Source organism: Hevea brasiliensis, chromosome 6 (genome assembly GCF_030052815.1).
Source record: "Hevea brasiliensis isolate MT/VB/25A 57/8 chromosome 6, ASM3005281v1, whole genome shotgun sequence".
Classification (NCBI taxonomy): Eukaryota; Viridiplantae; Streptophyta; class Magnoliopsida; order Malpighiales; family Euphorbiaceae; genus Hevea; species Hevea brasiliensis.
Window position 1 is genome coordinate 13464927 of NC_079498.1, and position 15975 is coordinate 13480901.

Genomic DNA, 15975 nt, shown 5'->3' on the forward strand with positions numbered 1-15975 from the left:
ATTGCAGATTAATGGTCAATAATAATAATAATAATATTAATAATAATAAGAATAATAATTATTATTATTTTTAGCATTATTGCGACCATACAACATTCATGTACTAGCCTAATGGCACTAAAAAAAAAACAAAAAAAAAAAAACTTTTTTTGAGTTTGTAGTATTGTTGCGACCATCAAGAACTTGGAAGTAAGATTAGAAGTCTCATGCAAATACTGCTCGTTTGGGCTTAGGGGGATTAATCAAGCAAAGATCGAGGAGGCTATCAACTGGAGTGTACTTGTGGTCAGGATACAACTTGGAGGCCTCCAGATCGTCTTCTGTGAGTTCAAAGCTCGTCTGATCACCTTTGATGAATATGTTGTGCAGGATTGATACTGGGATGTTGTCTGGGAATGATAGAGCTGCAGCCAGTTCAAGAATTTCAATTTCTCTATATGAATCAGGAAACAAAGTTTCTTGATTAACAGATCTTACTCTCAGAAAGCTTGACAATTTCCTCCTCAGCAACATGAATCTTTTTGAAAGTTCGTCCAGTCTTTTTCTCCCAAGAAGATACTAAATCTAACTGAGACACAATATTTCCTGGTGGCCTGCAGATTATGACACGGTTGGCCACTCTTGGATCTATTGCTGCTCTCACTGTATAAGCTGCAACATCTTCCTCATAATTCAACACAGCTTCATGCCAAGGGAAAAACCAAGATGTTATAGCGTACATATAAATTAATATGCCAAATATGTTTTAATTTTGATAGGCTTGTGAAGCTTCGAATTCATTGTTATTTGTCTCTACGGGGTTAGCTCATGAGTTTAAACCAATCAGTGAAACCTTATATAGTTATTCTGAGTTTTCTTTTCTTATCAGCAACCTTAGAAGAAAACAAAGTTAAAATGGCTGAAAGTATCCTTTTTACTCAGAACTTTATTTAAAAAGTCGCTTGTCATCTCCACCTTCAGTTTTATTTCATTTAACACCTGAATTTTATGCACTTAAAGGTTTCATTATAGTGTTATAAAGTTCAAGTACAAGGATGGCAATGGGTCCCCTTTTTGCACGGGTTTGAGTAATATATAATCAGGTTTGAGACAAGTTTGAGTTTGAAATTTAATGCTTGTGATGAGTTCGAGTCGAGTTCAGGTTTTACATGTTAGGTATTCGTTACCCAAACTCGTTTATATAAATATTTAATTAAATATAAATATATTTTTTTTACACTAATATTTCTAAAATTTTATATATTTTATTTTATATAAAATAAAATTGAAATATTTTATGAAATTATTAAATTTTTAAAATATAAATTACTAATAAAAATATTTTTTATGTAGATTTTTAATTAAAATATATAAAATTAGATAGATTTAAGTATTTTTCGGGTGATGTTTAGATAGTTGAAAATAAATTTTAATTGGAGTTCGGAATTTGAAAATATTAATCGGATTTGAATTTAAATAGGATGATTTTCGTGGGAACCTTCCAATTCAGCTATCAAATGAATGCAATTAAAGATAAGAATACAATTAAAGATAGGCTAATTATTAGATGCACTCAGAGCATTAAAAAATAGTGCTTGCTCTCTCACAGAAAAGTGGGCCCTTCCTACAATATAGAGAGTGATTCCCACATGATTGTGAGAGATGGTGCATGTACACCGGATGCACCTAATAATTTCTCTTAAGGCTAATCATTAGGAGAAATTATTAGGTGCACCTGGTTCACATGCACTATCTCTGATAATCACGTGGGACTCACTCTCTATATTGTAAGAAGGACTCACTTTTCTGTGAGAGAGGGAATACTATTTTTTAGTGCTTTGGGTACATCTAATAACCCGGAGCCACTATCTCTGATAATCATGTGGGACCCACTCTCTATATATTGTAGGAAGGGCTCACTTTTCTGTGAGAGAGGGAGCACTATTTTTTAGTGCTCCGGGTGCATCTAATATCCCAGAACACTAATTTTTTAGTGCTTTCTCTCTCACAGAAAAGTGAACCATTCTTACAATATAGATGAGGATGGTAAGTGACTTATGCTTTTGGCCAAATAAGAAAGATTGAGGCAGGTGGCAGCTCACCCTTAGCATCACCTCTGCCATAAACAGCAAGCTGGTCGAGCTTTTCATGTGGATGTAGGAGGTAATCAATAAAATATGCAGCAAATGAGTTTGCAGATATGCAAGTGTATGGCACTCCTGCCGCTTCCGTTGCCCTTCTGATTCTCCGCTTATTGGCGAGGATAGCTTCAAATGGAGGCAGCCCACTCACTCTGTCCACTTCGTTACCAAATTCTGAAGGAACAAACCTCTGAACATATATATTTTGTACACATGATGAATTAAGATCATTTCATCAATTTGTGCAGATAGATTATGTATTTGAATCATGGTTGGAAATCAACAAAAACAAAAAATAATAATAAAAAAAACCTTTATATTGCCAGCTTCTTTCATGGCAGAGATAATTTTGAGCTGGTCAAGGTGTTGAGGAACAGCAAGAGTAGAAATCACCACATCTACTTGTTTAAGTACTGAAACAAGCTTCTCATGCTCCTCCAATTCTCCCTGTAATTAAGTTATTTTTTTGCATAAATTAGATTAAACATGCCAAAATCATATAAATAAAAGGTAGAGAATTAATTAATGGTTATATACTTGAAAGAAAGTGACTCCCAGGGACTGGAATTGCTGGTGAAGTTGTAGCTTTGAAGAAAGAGTATCATTTGATCTGAGTGGGCGAACATAAGCATAGGTAGGATGACCCATGGATATGCTTGCCTTCACCATGTATTCTCCTAGATACCCAGTTGCTCCAAATATCAGGATCTTGCTTTTCTCTGAATCCATTGGTTCCTTCGTTGAACTTAATTAAACTTTTAATTTATAGATTTAAAAGTTTGAGTAATTAATTTTTAATTAAATTTTATATTTCTTTAATGAAATCAAGTAATTTTAATATTTCAATTTAGATCATAATATATAAATTATAAATTATTAGGATGAATTAAAAAATTTGAGAGGGTCAATTAAAAAAATAAAAATTTACTATACTTATTTATTTTTTTTATAAATATTTAAGAGAGATTATTAAAAACTTTCAGAGATTAATTAATAAAAAATTAAAATTAGTATACCTATTAAAATGTTTGAAAACATTTGGATGGCAAACAACTAAAATAAGCTAAATAAACTTTTTTTTTTTGTTTAAATATAAATACAATAAACGAAGAAATGATTGAAGAAATGATTGAGGGCCAGTTGAAGAAATAATTGAGGGCTAGTGCCCCCCACTAGCCCCTTTCCTCCGCCCCTCACTAAGGATATCGTGTGGAGCAGGTGCTTGAATAATTTCTCCCTCATGATAAGGATTACTTTCGCCTTTTCTTTTTTATTTATTTTTTAAAATTTACTTGTTAAGTAGCTCCTTAAAAAATTAAAGTTTTAATAATTTTTATTTTTAAAAAATTTTAATTTTAGTAATTAATTTTATTAATGTCACTAAAAAATTTCTTCTAATTTTTTTATAATAATTTTATGAAATTTAATATTTAAAATTAATTTTACCACTAATTCTGAAAATAAATTAAATATTAAAACTAAAAAATCTATTTTCTTGGCATAAGAAATTGTATCATTTATTTTATTTGTATAGAGTTACTATTTATTGTAATAATTATAAATTGTTTGTATAAAATAATAATTAATTTAAAAATAACTCTACACACACTTAAAATCTTAAAACCTAAATTTAGTTTTTTTATATTACATTTTAACTCTTTAATAGAATATTACAAAGTTGACATATTTTCAATGCTATGTTTCACTCAATTTCTTGTACAATAAGTTTAATGATCATATATATGATAGAATTACTTATTTTTAGTTCAGCTTTATATGCAAAGAAATGCATGCATCATTCAAAATTAAATGACATTTGCAAATTAAAGATAAATTTCTCTTCGACGACTTGCTGTTATATATTGAAAAAAAAATATTTTTATATTTTACTGTAATTCACTTATAAATAATTTTCATAACATAAAAAAAAAAATTAAACACTCTATTTTAATATGTTATAAATGATAATGAAAATAGTATTGATATTTAAATGTTGGCTCCCCTTCATATCTGTTCGTGTGTCTACTCTAAACTCTTGTCGTAATTCTTAATTAACAAATATAAAAATTTAAGTCTAATAATATATTATTAATTCTTGTATAAAATACTTATTTATATATGTATGTAATCATAGTTATATGTAAACATTAAAAGGATTTGTATATATTTTTTATGATATTAAAAAGCTTAATTATTCACTAAAGCAATTAAGATAAAAAAATAAACACACACACAAACACTAACAATCTGAAAACAAAAGAAGAAAAAAAATTAATCATATCATAACTTAATCAGACAACTAATTTTTAATTAAGTAAAATTTTATTTAATATAATTTCTTAAATGATGAGAAAATTTATAAATTAACAATATAAAAATTTAGAGAGGTAAATTAATTATTAGTCAAACATAATTACATGTTAATTCTTAATTAATAAATATAAAAATCTAAATCTAATAATAAGCTATTACTTTTACGAATTAGCTATTCTAGGTTGTGTAATTTCTACAGTTCAATTCAATGTAATTATCTATCGCAATATTGGAAGCGAATATCATGCTCATATTGCTGCCTTAAATCTGCGACCAGAACTTGTTTTCTTTTCTGAATTGCATGGGCATCTAATTGCTCATGAGATTCCATAGAAAAGCTTGCATGTGTTGAAGACTGATTCAAAATTAAAGCTAAGTATTTGATTTGATCTTTGTTTGTTAGCTAGCAAATATCTCGTTTTCCCATTTTTTCTACCAAATTTTTCTCTGTTAGTGACTTGATTTTGTCTGTTTTTTTAGCTTTTCTGTTATCATGTAAGCCTATAAATAGGCACCTTCAATTATAGACTAAATATAAGTCTTTCTCTACATATGTCTTCCATTTTTCCTTTGTTGATATCTCTTAGTCTTTGTCATTTTTTCCAACAATTGTGGTATCAGAGCATTGGTTCTTGTTATTGCTCCAAGTGTTTGTTAAAAGTCCTAAGAGAAATTTCCATGGTTGCAAATGGGAATAGCATGAATGTTACTCAGCCCCTCATTCCTGTCTTCAAAGGGGACTCTTATGAGTTTTGGAGCATCAAAATGAAGACGTTGTTCAAGTCTCAAGACCTCTGGGATCTTGTGGAGAATGGGTACGCTGATCCTGATGAAGAGAGTAAGCCGAGAGAAAATAGGAGGAGGGACTCAAAGGCATTGTTCTTCATCTAGTAAGTTGTTCATGAGACAGTTTTTTCAAGGATTGCAACTACCTCTACGTCAAAGGAAGCATGGGAAACACTAAAGAAAGAGTTTCAAGGCTCAACAAAGGTAATTACAGTGAAACTCCAATATCTTCGCCGTAATTTTAAAACTTTATTTATGAAAAATAATGAGTCTATGCAAGATTTTCTATCTAGAGTGGTAGAAATTATTAGTCAAATAAGATCTTTTGGTGAGAAACTCAATGATCAAACAGTTGTAGAAAAAGTTTTGAGGAGTTTGACTCCTAAATTTGATCATGTCGTTGCTGCCATTGAGGAATCTAAGGATCTTTCTAATTTTTCATTTGATGAACTAATGGGTTTTTTACAAGCTCATGAAGCTAGGCTGAATAGATCATTTGAAAAGAGTGAAGAGAAGGCATTTTAGGTGAAGGGTGAGGCAACTTCACATAATGAGGAGTTAAGAAAAGTAGCAAGTGGAGGGGGATATCATGGTAGAGGCCACTGTAGAGGCAGAAGCAGTGGCAGATCCAATGGGCAAGCCTATTAGGGGCAATCTTCTAGTGAACAACAAGGCTATAAAAGTGGTATTCAGTGCCACTATTGCAAGAAGTTTGGGCATGTGAAGGCAGAATGCTGGAAGCTTAAGTTATGTTAAGGAAGACGAAGAAGAAGACAAGTTGTTTATGGCCCATGAAGTTAAGCGTGATGTACCAAGTGCAAGTGAAATCTGGTTCCTGGACAGCGGTTGTTCAAGTCATATGACGGGCATGAAATCAGTGTTCAAAGAGCTTGATGAGTCTCAAAAGACAAGAGTTAGACTTGGAGATGGTAGGCCACTTCAAGCTGAAGGAAAAGGCACAGTTGCTATCAATACTAGTAATGGTAAAGTTAAGCTTCTTCATGATGTGTTTTTTATTCCTAGTTTATCACACAACTTATTGAGTGTTAGGCAATTAATGGCTAGTGGATATTCTGTGTTATTTGATGATACTTCTTGCATTATCAGAGATAAAAAAATTAGGAGAAATTATAGTCAATGTTAGAATGACAACAAATAAAATGTTTCCCTTAGAAATCAATAATTTAGAAAGTCATGCCCTTATTGCTAGTAGCAAGAAAAATGAGTCTGAGTTGTGGCATTTATGGTATGGGCATTTAAATGTCAAGGGGCTAAAATTATTCAGTCAAAGGGAAATGGTTTATGGGTTGCCTACAATTGAGTCTATAGAAGTATGTGAAGGGTGTATTTATGGGAAACAAAATAGAAAGCCATTTCCTATAGGAAATCTTGGAGGGCATTAAATTGTCTTAAAATTGTACATGCTGATTTATGTAGGCCTATGAATACAAAATCACTTGGTGGCAGTAGATATTTTTTGCTATTTACCGATGATTACAATTGCATGAGTTGGGTGTATCTCTTGAAGTATAAATCAGAAACCTTTGAAAGCTTTTGAAAGTTCAAGGCGCTTATTGAGAAGCAAAATGAAGGATGCATAAAGATTCTTCGCATGGACAAGGGTGGTGGGTTTTTATCTAATGAATTTAACGTTTTTTTTATGAAGAAAATGGCATTTGAAGGGATTTGACAGCACCATACACACCAGAGCAAAACGGTGTAGCTGAACGAAAGAACTGCACAGTTGTAGAAGTGGCAAGAAGCTTATTGTAAGCAAGGGGGCTGCCAAATGATTTCTGGGCAGAAGCAATCACTACAACAGTCTATTTGCTTAATATTTCACCCACAAAAGCTATTCCAAATCAAACCCCTTATGAAGTTTGGTTAGGTATGAAGCCTCGGGTAAGCCACTTGAAAGTTTTTGGTTGTATTGCCTATGCTTTGGTTGATAAACAAAACCATCAAAAGTTAGATGGCAAATCTGAAAAATGTATTTTTGTTGGTTATTTTTTACAATCCAAAGCATATAGGTTATATTACCCTATTAGTGGCAAAGTGATTATTAGCAGGAATGTGGTGTTTGATGGAAATTCAAGCTAGAATTGGGGCAAATCAGAAGGAATTTCAGTAGCTAATTCTCCAACCATAGCAGTGGATGCAACTTTTACTTCCACTTCAATAATACCAAACACTGGCAGCCTTTCATCTTCATCTCCAAGTAGAAGTGGATCATCATCTTCTAGTGAATCTTCTGATGAATCTCCACTAAGAAAATTTAGATCTCTTGAACATATTTATGCTACCACATATGCCTTGTTAGTAGCTGAACCAATAAGCTTTGAAGAAGCAGCAAAAAAAGAGGAGTGGTGCAATGCAATGAAGGAAGAACTTGCGGTAATTGAAAAGAATGAGACATGTGAGTTAATAGACTTGCCAGATGGGAAACATGTAATTGGTCTTAAATGGGTATTTAAGATCAAGTATTATACTGATGGGAGCATTCAAAAGCATAAGGCAAGACTTGTAGCCAAGGGGTATTCACAGCAGCCTTTCACTTCTACTTCTACTTCGATAATACCAAACACTGGCAGCCTTTCATCTTCATCTCCAAGTAGAAGTGGATCATCATCTTCTAGTGAATCTTTTGATGAATCTCCACTAAGAAAATTCAGATCTCTTGAACATATTTATGCTACCACATATGCCTTGTTAGTAGCTGAACCAACCAGCTTTGGAGAAGCAGCAAAAAAAGAGGAGTGGTGCAATGCAATGAAGGAAGAACTTGCGGTAATTGAAAAGAATGAGACATGTGAGTTAATAGACTTGTCAGATGGGAAACATGTAATTGGTCTTAAATGGGTATTTAAGATCAAGTATTATACTGATGGGAGCATTCAAAAGCATAAGGCAAGACTTGTAGCCAAGGGGTATTCACAGTAGCAAGGTATAGACTTTAAAGACACATTTTCTTCTATTGCTCATTTTGAAATTGTGAGAACCTTCTTAGTCTTAGCTGCTCAATTTAATTGGTTTGTTTATCAATTAGATGTTAAGTCTGCTTTTTTGAATGGTGAGTTGGAGGAAGATGGTTATGTCACACAGCCTGAGGGTTTTATAATCTAAGGAAGAGAAGGTGTACAAATTGAAGAAAGCCCTTTATGGGCTAAAGCAGGCTCCGTGGGCGTGGTACAACAAAATTGACTCATATTTTCTTCAAAATGGATTTGAGAGAAGCAATAATGAGCCAACTCTCTACTTGAAGAAGAAAGGTACAAATGAATGTCTTGTTGTGCGTCTTTATGTTGATGATATAATATACATGGGGTCATGTCAATCTCTTATAGCTGAATTTAAAGATTTTATAATGAGAAGATTTGAAATGACAGACTTGAATTTATTACACTATTTTCTTAGGTTGGAAGTGAATCAAAGTAAAAGGCGGATTTTCATTTCACAAAGAAAATATGCCACCGATCTTCTTAAAAAGTTTGGTATGAGTAATTGTAATGCAACAGTCATACCTATGAATGTGAATGAAAAGTTACAAGTTGAAGATGACACTGAAAAAGGAGATGTAAGCTGTAACACCCTAGGCAAATCCCACATCGGCAAAACACGGGAGAGATGCTGGGTTTATAAGTTGGTGGTTCGTAACCCCTAATGACGCGTTTTAAAACCGTGAGGGCTTCGGTCCAGAGCGGACAATATCACTAGTGGGCCGGGCCGTTACATTTGTGGTATCAGAGCCGCTCCGCGTGCAACCTTGAACGATGGTGGGGCAAACCTCAGCGAGGACGCTGAGTCCCATAAGGGGGGTGGATTGTAACACCCTAGGCAAATCCCACATCAGCAAAACGCGGGAGAGATGCTGAGTTTATAAGTTGGTGGTTCGTAACCTCTAATGACGTGTTTTAAAACCGTGAGGGCTTCGGCCTAGAGCGGACAATATCACTAGTGGGCCGGGCCGGTACATTTGAATTTCTATACATAGAATACATGTTTTAAATGACATCAAAAGTTTACAATAGTTATGATAAAACAAGATAGGGTGGTCCTGCATCGAATGTGGCACTTCTTGCTCGGCTATACGGTAGACGGGTAAGGGGCGTCGCATTTAGTGGTATCAGAGCTGCTCCGCGTGCAACCTTGAACGATGGTGGGGCAAACCTCAGCGAGGACGCTGAGTCCCATAAGGGGGGTGGATTGTAACACCCTAGGCAAATCCCACATCGGCAAAACACGAGAGAGATGCTGAGTTTATAAGTTGGTGGTTCGTAACCCCTAATGACACGTTTTAAAACCGTGAGGGCTTCGGTCCAGAGCGAACAATATCACTAATGGGCCGGGCCGTTACATAAGCTATTATAGAAGTCTAGTAGGAGGGTTAATTTATCTAACTCATACTAGACTAGATATAACATTTTCTATTAGTGTTGTTTCCAGATTTGTGCACACTTCTACAAAGCATCACCTTGGAGCAGCAAAGAGGATTTTGCGCTACATTGCTGGAACATTGGAATATGGGATTTGGTACTCTCAAAATTTAGCATGCAAGTTATTTGGTTACTCAGATAGTGATTAGGGAGTTTGTTTGGATGGCAGAAAAAGCATTTCTAGAAATGTGTTTAGTCTTGGGTCTTGAGCTGTCACATGGAGTTCAAAGAAGCAAGCAACTACAACTCTTTCTTTATCCAAGGCAGAATATGTGGCTACCACTTTTGTAGCGTGTCAAGCAGTTTGGATGCGAAGATTACTTACAGATTTTGGCCAAGAATAGAAAATTGCAATTGAAATCTTCTGTGACAATAATGTTGCAATTACAATGGCTAAGAACCCAACATTTCATGGAAGAAAAAAGCACATAGACTTGCATCACCACTTCATCCAAGATCTAATTGCAAGTGGTGAAATCTCTCTAAAATTCTACAGTACAAATAAGTAGGTGGCAGACATATTAACCAAGGCACTTCTTTATGAGAAATATATTTACTTTAGATCTCAACTTAGCGTATGTAATTTTGAATCAAGGGGGAATGTTGAAGATTGATTCAAAATTACAGCTAAGTATTTGATTTGATCTTGGCTAGTTAGTTAGCAAGTATATCATTTTCCTACTTTTTCTACCGTATTTTTCTCTATTAGTGGCTTGATTTTGTTTGTTTTTTAGCTTTTTGTTATCATGTAAGCCTATAAATAGGCACCTTCAATTTCAAACTAAATATAAGTCTTTCTCTACATATGTCTTTCATTTTTCCTTTGTTGATGTCTCTTAGTGTGCTTTATTTGTCATTTTTTCCAATAGCATGAACATTCAAGTCCACTTGCCAATGTTGTTTATAAAATGGACACTCCGGGACCTTTTCCAACTCTAACTCGATCCACTGTACCTTTTGGTTGATTGCAGTAGACTCACAATGGCTATTATAAAAATAAAGGGCCATGCCAAATTTATGGGTATCATAATTACACTGCTGATAGATGCCAAAGATGTTATGCTCCACATAAATTAAAGAATTCCCATGCTAATTTTGTCTAGTCTAGTCCAATACATGGGCAGTCTATGCCTTCTTTCAGAACTAGTAATCAATTTTGGTATTTGGACACTAGTGTTACACACCATATTACCCCAGATATTGCCAATTTAAGCATTGCGAATGATTAAAAAGGAGGTGATCAAATCCGCGTAGGCAACGGTGATGGATTGCACATTTCGCATACTGGTAGTTCTGTTCCATCCTTTCCTTTAAAATCCTTTTCCTTAAATGATGTTTTACTTGTTCCTAAAATAACTAAATCTCTTCTTTCTGTTCAAAAATTTGCCACTGATAACTCGTGTTTCTTTGAATTTTGGCCTTTTTATTTTCTTATTAAGGACCAGGTGAGCTGTATGTTATGCCTTCTGAAATAAAGCAAGCTTGATTAGAGAAATTGATTCTTTTGAAACATGGCATGCTTGATTTGACCATCCTAAAAAATGTACCAACTCCATGATTCTTGAAAACAATGCCTTGCCACATTCTTCACCTTCTTTGTTTAATCATTGCTCTTTTTTGTTTAGGAAATTGGCTAGGTTGCCTTTGGCCTCAGTAGAACATAGGAGTATTGAATCTTTTGAAATAATACATTCTGATGTTTGGGGACCTTCCCTTATTGTTTCTAATTTGAGCTATAAGTATTTCTTTTTGTTTATTGATGACTTTACCAGATATATCTGGATTTACTTTTTCAAAAACAAAAGTAATGTCTATTCAGTCTTTCTTACTTTTGAGTCCTATGTTTCATGACAATTCAATAAAAAGATTAAGGTATTTCATTCAGATTGGGGAGAAGAGAATAAAAAATTTAACTCATATTTTTGTACCATTGGAATTGTTCATCATCTGGCTTGTCCTTATATAGGGAGTTCAGCAAACCATAGTGGTCATCTTTGTCTTGATACTGAAAGTGGCAAAGTATATGTTGTAAGACTTGCCAAATTTGATGAGTATTATTTTCCATTTAAGTCTTCCATCGTGTTTCAGGCTCCATCAATTCCTCAATCAATCTCCAATCCTTGGCTAAGCATATCCACTGCAGTCCACAATCACTCGACTTCTCAACTAGGTATGCCTTTATCCCCTATTTTATCTAATTCTTCTTCAATTACACCTTCATAGTCCACTTCGACACTAACACCACCATTATATTCTTATCCCATCTACCCTACCAATTTAATTTCGATTGAAGCACCAATATCCTCAGAGTCTTGGTCTCCCATAAATACTACCTTCTCTCCTACTCAGCTAAGCCTTCAATTAATTGTTGATCTTAGTAACTATCCAACAGAAAATATGCTTACACATACTCAAACCTGCTAGCCATCATTACCACCCAAACTCATCCCATGCAACTTCACCCTCCAACCATGACAACAGGCCAACCTCTCCACCAAAGTCAATTCATAGTCCCATTCAATAGATTACCCTACTCGTGAACCCCAAACATTCAATCAAGCCAACCCTTATAAGAATGGCAATAGGCTATGCAAGAGATTTGTGCCCTTCATGCCAATGTCACATGGAGACTGGTTCCTTGTCCTTCCAATGCCAACATTATTGGTAACAAATGGGTATATCGCATCAAAAGGTTTTTGGATGGCATCATAGACCGTTACAAAGTGTGTCTTGTCTCAAAAGGCTATGCGCAGCAATCAGGAGTAGATTATAATGAGAATTTCAGTCATGTGATTAAAGCCACTACCATTCGGCTTATCCTTGCTATTGCTGCCACTAAAGTTGGTGTATCAAACAATTAGATGTCTCGAACACTTTCTTACATGGAACATTGACTGAGGAAATCTTCATGGAGTAGCTGAAGGGATTTGTTAATTCTCAATTTCCTTCGCATGTGTGTCATCTTCAACAGTCTCTCCATAGCCTCAAACAAGCTCCACGGGCATGGTTCTCTTGGCTAAGTGATTTTCTTATTAATTTTGGGTTCACCCCATCGAAAGCAGATACTTCTTTATTTATATTTTCTGATGGCTCTGTTCAGTTGATTATTCTTATTCATGTTGATGACTTGATTGTGATAGGTCCTTCCTCGCAACAAGTAAAACATTTTATTACTTAAATGCAGAAGGAGATCAGACTTTCATCCACATGAGGACTCTCGTGAACTCCTAGTTCCGCTCAACTGCAAACTCCTAATCCTAACAGAAATCTATATCAAAACCTATATAAGGGCCATCAGGTATGTGTGCTAACTAGTTTTACCCATCCATTCTATAGTCCAACCATTACTGATTTAGGCATCGGAGCGGTGGTCAACTAACCTACCTGGTGCTCTCTTTCTTATCTTGCACATCTAATACTTAAATTCAGCATCCATAACCTGTGAAAGAGGAGGACAACATCATGTAAATTCAATTCATGAACAATATCATTATAAGGAATAAATTTGAGAAAGGATCGGTGAAATTTGCTTTAGAAATTATAACTATATGGAATTCCTGATGCATGTGAAATAAAATAATTTATATATTCGATAATCATGCTTGCATCAAACTTATATATAATGTATACGAAATTCAAATTTAACTTTTTATTTTGATTATGAGTTTGTTATGTTATTAGTAGCATGATTTCGCTTATTTTTATTGTATGTCATTGGAATTGTAATAAAAAAAATTCTCATGAGTTTTAAGATAGCAAGAGAGTAATTAATAGCAATTGTGAAATATATATTTTGATACATGCTTTTTTTTTCTCAAATTTTTATTTTTGTATTTTTTTTGTTGCATTTATTTTTTTTTAATTTTTCCTAGATGAACATTTCAATAATATAAAAAAATTAAATTAATTACTTCAATAAATTCACTTCAAAAAGATAAAATAAAATAAAATAAAATCATAATATTTCAAAAAACTTGCATAAAACCTTATTTCAATGATAATGTACAAATCCACAATGATATAATATATAGATAATATCATAATTTTATTCTATAAACTTAACAGCCACCCAATGCCCACATTAACCGAAACCACATCCACTGCTGCACACCACAATTTGGAGGCTTCCATTTGACAATATGGGAAACAGGTGAAACACTAGAAGGATCAAGCGGACAATGAGCCAATTTCCAATCATGCAAGTCACAATCTTATTCAACATCCATGTAATGGCACTAAAAAAAAACACAGTTTTTTCGGTTTGTATTATCGTTGCGACGATCAAGAACTTAGTAGTAAGATTTTAAGCCTCATGCAAATGCTGCTCGTTTGGGCTTAGGGGGATTAATCAAGCATAGATCGAGGAGGCTATCAACTGGAGTGTACTTGTGATCAGGATATAACTTGGAGGCCTCCAGATCGTCTTCTGTGAGTTCAAAGCTCATCTGATCACCTTTGATGAATATGTTGTGCAGGATTGATACTGGGATGTTTTCTGGGAAAGTTAGGGCTGCAACCAATGAAACAGTTAATGATCATTTAGTTACTATATTCAGGCAAAAAAACAGTTCAAAAATTTCAGTTTCTGTATATCCATCAGAAACAAAGTTTCTTGATTAATAGATCTTACTCTCAGAAAGCTTGACAATTTCTTCCTCAGGAACATGAATCTTTTCGAAAGTTCGTCCAATCTTTTCCCCCCAAGAAGATATTAAATCTAACTGAGACACAATATTTCCTGGTGGCCGGTAGATTATAACACGGTTGGCCACCCTTGGATCTGTTGCTGCTCTCACTGTATAAGCTGCAACATCTTCCTCATAATTCAACACAGCTTCATGCCAAGGCAAAACCAAGATGTTTTAGTGTACACATAGATTAATATGCCAAATATGTTTTAATTTTGATAGGCTAAAGCTTCAAATTCTTGTAGTTGTTCCTGGTATATAGGTGTTCCATTGTTATCAGTCTCTATTTTAGCTCAGGAGTTTGAACCAATCAGTGAAACCTTGCATAGTTATTATTATTTTTTTTGGTACATATGGCCCTGACAACTCTAATACCATTGAAGTATTGTTATCTTATATAGTTATTATGATTTTCTTTTCTTATCAGAAACCTTGGAAAGAAAACAAAATAAAAATAGTAAAAGACTGAGGCAGATTGCTACTCACCCTTAGCGTCACCTCTGCCATAAACAACAAGCTGGTCGGGCTTTTCATGTGGATGTAGGAGGTAATCGATAAAATATGCAGCAAATGAGTTCGCAGATACGAAAGTGTATGGCACTCCTGCCGCTTCCGTTGCCCTTCTGATTCTCCTCTTATTGGCGAGGACAGCTTCAAATGGAGGCAGCCCACTCACTCGGTCCACTTCGTTACCAAATTCTGAAGGAACAAACCTCTGAACATATATATTTTGTACACATAGTGAATTAATGATCATTTCATCAATTTGTGCAGATAGATTATGTATTTGAACAACGGTTGGAAATCAACAAAAACAAAAAAATAATAAAAAAAAACCTTTATATTGCCTGCTTCTGTCATGGCAGAGATAATTTTGAGCTGGTCAAGGTGTTGAGGAACAGCAAGAGTGGAAATCACCACATCTACTTGTTTAAGTACTGAAACAAGCTTCTCATGCTCCCCCAATTCTCCCTGTAATTAAGTTGCTTTTTGCATAAATTAGATTAAACATGTCAAATCATATAAATAAAATGTAGAGAATTAATTAATGGATATATACTTGAAATACAGTGACTCCCAGGGACTGGAATTGCTTGTGAATTTGTAGCTTTGAAGAAAAAGTATGATTTCGTTTGAGTGGGCGAACATAAGCATAGGTAGAATGACCCATGGATAAGCTTGCCTTCACCATGTATTCTCCTAGATACCCAGTTGCTCCAAATATCAGAATCTTGCTTTTCTCTGAATCCATTGCCTTCCTTCCTTGTACTTAATTAAGCTATGTACATATGCATGCAGAACTTTTATTTGACCCTTCTATACATGCAGAAGCAGAACAGCCTCGTAGAAGAAATTTATAATATATTTCTGTAGCACTAAAAAATATCACTTCTCACATAGATACAAAATTACAGTTGTTAAGGAGGAGTGGGATTCATGTATCGTGTGGATTTCACTAAAACTTATTTCACATGGCATCAAAGCCTTTTTGCCTTACGATCATTTGTCCCAAAATATCTTCTAGGCAGATGTTATTTCACACATACTAGGGGACCAATTTCTTTTTGCAAGAAACACCACATATGTATGATTCTTTGATTTGGAATGTACCCTTACCCAACAATGTGCACACCT

At 34.3% G+C, this 15975-nt stretch overlaps 2 protein-coding genes across 2 annotated transcripts; both read right to left on the reverse strand.

Annotated features, from left to right (window-relative positions):
- Window positions 1–175: 175 nt before the first annotated feature.
- Window positions 176–2871, reverse strand: LOC110634171 (isoeugenol synthase 1). Its single transcript, XM_021783104.2, has 5 exons — window positions 2658–2871; window positions 2433–2567; window positions 2082–2310; window positions 478–681; window positions 176–404 (listed from the first exon to the last, which is right to left on the reverse strand). The coding sequence occupies exons 1-5, from the start codon at window positions 2847–2849 to the stop codon at window positions 205–207; spliced, it is 960 nt and encodes a 319-aa protein (XP_021638796.2). The 5' UTR covers window positions 2850–2871; the 3' UTR covers window positions 176–204.
- A 10960-nt stretch (window positions 2872–13831) lies between these two features.
- On the reverse strand, window positions 13832–15647 carry LOC110664249 (isoeugenol synthase 1-like). Its single transcript, XM_058148414.1, has 5 exons — window positions 15401–15647; window positions 15178–15312; window positions 14827–15055; window positions 14283–14486; window positions 13832–14162 (listed from the first exon to the last, which is right to left on the reverse strand). Exons 1-5 carry the CDS (start codon window positions 15590–15592, stop codon window positions 13963–13965), a joined length of 960 nt encoding a protein of 319 aa, XP_058004397.1. The 5' UTR covers window positions 15593–15647; the 3' UTR covers window positions 13832–13962.
- Between the last annotated feature and the right edge of the window lie 328 nt (window positions 15648–15975).